This window comes from Pterocles gutturalis, unplaced genomic scaffold (genome assembly GCF_000699245.1).
Source record: "Pterocles gutturalis isolate BGI_N339 unplaced genomic scaffold, ASM69924v1 scaffold51832, whole genome shotgun sequence".
In the NCBI taxonomy this organism is placed as follows: Eukaryota; Metazoa; Chordata; class Aves; order Pterocliformes; family Pteroclidae; genus Pterocles; species Pterocles gutturalis.
The window spans coordinates 776-4,800 of NW_010117487.1; the positions used below are offsets into that span (position 1 = coordinate 776).

The window sequence follows — 4,025 nt, forward strand, 5'->3', positions numbered from 1 at the left end:
ACCATAGAGAAATAGAAAAGAAATATTAGATTATGCTATAATTCTGTACAACACAAAGAAGTAAAGAGAAAATATTAGACAGTGCACAGCAGTAGAGGAACTTCCCAGAAACATTGAGAGACAGAAAATTACCTAGTGATGAAACTCCAGTTTGAGATATAGGAAACTTGAACCCCCTTCCTTGCTCTGTGCTTTCATACCTGGCTTTCTAAAATCATGAAACTGCCTCAGCTGGGATCATAAACACCCGAGAGCACATACCTTTTGTTACCTTAACTTCTTATCCCTGTGCAGAGTAAAGGAGCTTCCTGGCAGAATCCTAAGAAACAGGGAAGCAGAAATTAGAGGCTGAAGAATCAGACAGGAACTTAGATGACCAGAAGAAGACTGCATGAAAGGGAAGCAGATACAGAGAGTTCTCAATAAATAGGCAGCAGAGACCCAGCAGTCCTCAGGGACCAGCTGGAAGCCTTAAAAAACTAGTAAGTAGCCCCTTGACTGTTGCTCATGATGACATTAACCCTGTTTAGCAGAGTATTGCACAGCACCTGGTCTTTCTGCTCACTGGAATTCCAGATCTGGACTGTTGTATAGTGTTTAAAGTATAAGTAAATGTAGAGGATTTAATGTGTATTAAAGATACAGCCAGCTATGCTGTTCTGTGGACAGATGAATTTGCCTGTGCTGTATGCTGCGGCAGGCACGCTCAGCTAGCTGCTACTGTCCAGTAAGTGTCTTGGGCTCTCTTCTTGTATGTGTCTGGACATGAAAATAAAAGTAAGCCTTCCTTCCATTCCCTGTATTGTTTTCTGTCTCCGGTAACTTTCTAGCAAACTGGTGCAGTACAAGGTCTAAAGCAGGCACACAACATGGGAAAACTCTCTGCTGAGCGGAGAACTAGTGTGGTGTGTTTGAGTGGTTAGGGTCTTCACTCCCCTAAGCCCACTACAGGGCTTAACTAGTATGGACACACCAATGCTCTGCACAGGAGGTTCTCTTAACCCTGTTATTTCATAAAAACAGATAGAAAGCAAAACCAGAACACTAAATTTATGATGCAGCGTGATTTTTAATGGGTGATAGAGGAGGAAAGTTTACAGAAGCAAAACATGATCATACAGAAAATGAGGCATTTGAGGTTTTTGCAAATGAGGTTTCTTCTTTCAGGAAGATTCATTTCAAGCAGTGTTCTTTTTTTTTTTCTTTTGCAGATATAAGTTTGATGACACAGTTCAGTTTTCATCCATTAAGATAAACTTGATTGGCATCAGGCAGTGTCATGTGGGAGAAATCACAGTATACAAACATTTTCATTATGCTTCTCGAATAACATTATTAGGTTGAAGGTAGAAGGAGTATTAATGCATTTGAAAATTTGGACCATGCGAAGAATGGAAGAACACATAATTAAGAAGTACATAAGCAGGTATGAGTACAAACACAACGTAAAGTGTTAGCAAGGGTCAGCCTTTTCATGTCATCTTCTCAAAAACCCATTTTACTCTTGAGTTTGGACCTTGCATTCAGTATCCTCACTGCTCTTGGAGTAAGTATACTCCTGCTGGGTTTTGCAGGGCTCACACCTTCTAGAGCGGTAACTGCTGGACCTCTGAGAGCAGTAAGGGTATGAGAACTTGCTTCCCTGTGATGCCCCGTAAGCAAAAGAGCCCCTGTAACCATAAGATCCCCCATAGCCAAGTGAGCTCCCAATGGCCACCGGTGCTGAGGACCCCACTACACTTTCCTGAGGGCAGGAGCTGAGAATCGGCCCAGGAAAAGTGATGACAACAGGGGGTGGGTAGACCACTGCTCTGGAGTCACCACACGACGTGACACACGGCTCGTTCCAGGCATCGGCGACGGGCTGAGGGCAGGCCACCTCGCAGGGTGTGTAGCACTGGTAGCTGCAGAGCTGTCTGTAGGAGGACATGGTTGGGCAGTGGAAGTGGATCTGAAACACAGAAAGATAGAGGGCTACGTGTAAAACAATTCAGCGGTAGGTCAGAGACCTATGTTGAGGCTCTCACGCATGTTTGATGAGGAAGATTCCCCCTTGAGCAGCTTCCTGAACAGAGCTGATGTGGCTTCATAGTTCCTTCTCTCTATTCCACCCTTCGGTCCCCATGCTTGAGTTACATTTATCTTCTGTCCTTGACAACCTCCCAACTCTTCCTAACCTTCCTGCGTACATCAAGCCAGCTACATTTTTGGCATGTGTATCTATCTATATCCCAAACAACTACATCGTAAGCAGTGCTTCAGTCGTGTTCTCTTGTAAAGCAGCACAAACATGTCCGTACTTCATGAGACTAATGGTCATCTCACCTAGCTCCCTCTTCTCAGTAGTTAACCTGTAGGACAGGATGTACAGCCATGCCTGGAACGGTTGTTCCTCTGGTTGTATCTATCCATTTCCAGCAGTCAGTAGTTTAGGACTACCAACCTGCAAACCTTTGATAAAATTGTTGGTTCTATAGGAAGAGAAGTAGACATTCCTACACCAGTTCAACACAGGAATACTCAAAGGCATGACCTAAGTTGTGTTAGAAATGGATCCTTTTGTCAAGCTAGTGAAGTGATGAGGTAATTCCAAATTAAAAAATAATAAGCATTACAGCGATAGAAATTTAGAACCACCTATTACACAGAGCTCCAAAACTGACCTTCACCTTCTACCAAAGCCAAAATAAGGCTGCAGCTGACTTTTATTCTAGCTTTAGGAACTAAAAGTCACAAATCCTTGAAGCACTTAGCAAGGACTGCTAAGCTCAATGAGCTGCTTTTACGGAGAGGTTGGACCTGTCAATGCCATGGCAGACGTTTACGTAGGATTCAGTTAGAATTATCATTAAAAGAGCACATCAAAAACATACAAAGAATTAAAAACTTACTTAAGTCCCAGAGAAGAAGTCAGGAGAAGCTGTTGGGAGAGATGTGAGCAGCCCATGCTTTTATATTGCTTCTCGGATAGCCTGGAGGATCTGAGACACCCTTTGCACATGAGGTTTGATTAGATTCAGAACAGAAGCGGTTACACATAGCACCTCACAGCATATAATCATTTTGCTCACTCTTAGCAGTTATTAGGCAATTCCCAGCTTCCCCTTACACCTTACTACATCATCCCTCTCTAAATGGTTTAATCACGTTCCGATTCAACCAGATTTCAGCCTCTCGGAAACAGTAACCAGGCTTTACCCTTCTGCAGTAACGAGAGGTAGTTCAGTTAAGATAAAACCATCAGATTTTTTGATTAACCTTTACTTAAAATCCATACTCTGGTCAGAAGAATCAGAAGCAATTCAGGGGTGTTGGGTGGGCATAGGCATGTGTTAATCTCTGTCACTGATTTCATCAAAATATTTGAGGGAAATGTAGGGTAGAAAAATAAAGAGCTAAGAATAAAACAAAAATAGAATTAGCACACAGCAGGGAGCAGATGGAGGCACAGACTGCTGGGATTTTGAACGGTCTGCTTTGCTCTTTTCTTACTTCTGGCTTCCTCCTGAAAGAATTTCTTGACCTCTCACGTGATCCTTGCGGATTTAATGGTGACAGAACATCTGCCATGAAGGAGACCCAGTGCATATAATGTTTGGCTGCATCAGTAGCTTCTACTTTTGGATGTGACCCTTCTCTAAAATTGTATGACCCTGTGTTTTTCCTTTCATGTTTATTTTATTTCTTCTGGATGAAAATGGATTTTTTTACCTTTCCTCTGGCCTGGGAGGGGAGGACCTGCTGAAAACCCTCCCAAATTCAAACAATAACGATGGCAGGAATAGGCACACCTGTATTTTCCTTCCCAGCTCTCCCTCTGAATCAGAAACTGATATGAAGACAAACACTTTGCCATGATGTCTCAACCGTCTTTCCTGTAACAACCACCCAATAGACCACAGGGGTGTTGTGAAAATGCTGTCTTTTGAAGTGAGAGCTGCATTCCTAACCGAGTAGTCTCCAACCGGGGGAAGACACGCCTGCAACCACCCAGCAGCTGGCTTTGAACAGGGCAAGGTGCCAGC

At 43.2% G+C, this 4,025-nt stretch overlaps 1 protein-coding gene across 1 annotated transcript; it reads right to left on the reverse strand.

Annotated features, from left to right (window-relative positions):
* Window positions 1-1,498: 1,498 nt before the first annotated feature.
* On the reverse strand, window positions 1,499-1,930 carry LOC104463447 (beta-keratin-related protein-like). Its single transcript, XM_010075793.1, has one exon. It carries the CDS (start codon window positions 1,928-1,930, stop codon window positions 1,499-1,501), a length of 432 nt encoding a protein of 143 aa, XP_010074095.1.
* Window positions 1,931-4,025: the final 2,095 nt, after the last annotated feature.

Coding starts and splice junctions, on each gene's coding strand:
- LOC104463447 (XM_010075793.1), bottom strand. CDS start 1,930: ATGTCCTCCTACAGACAGCTCTGCAGCTACCAGTGCTACACACCCTGC.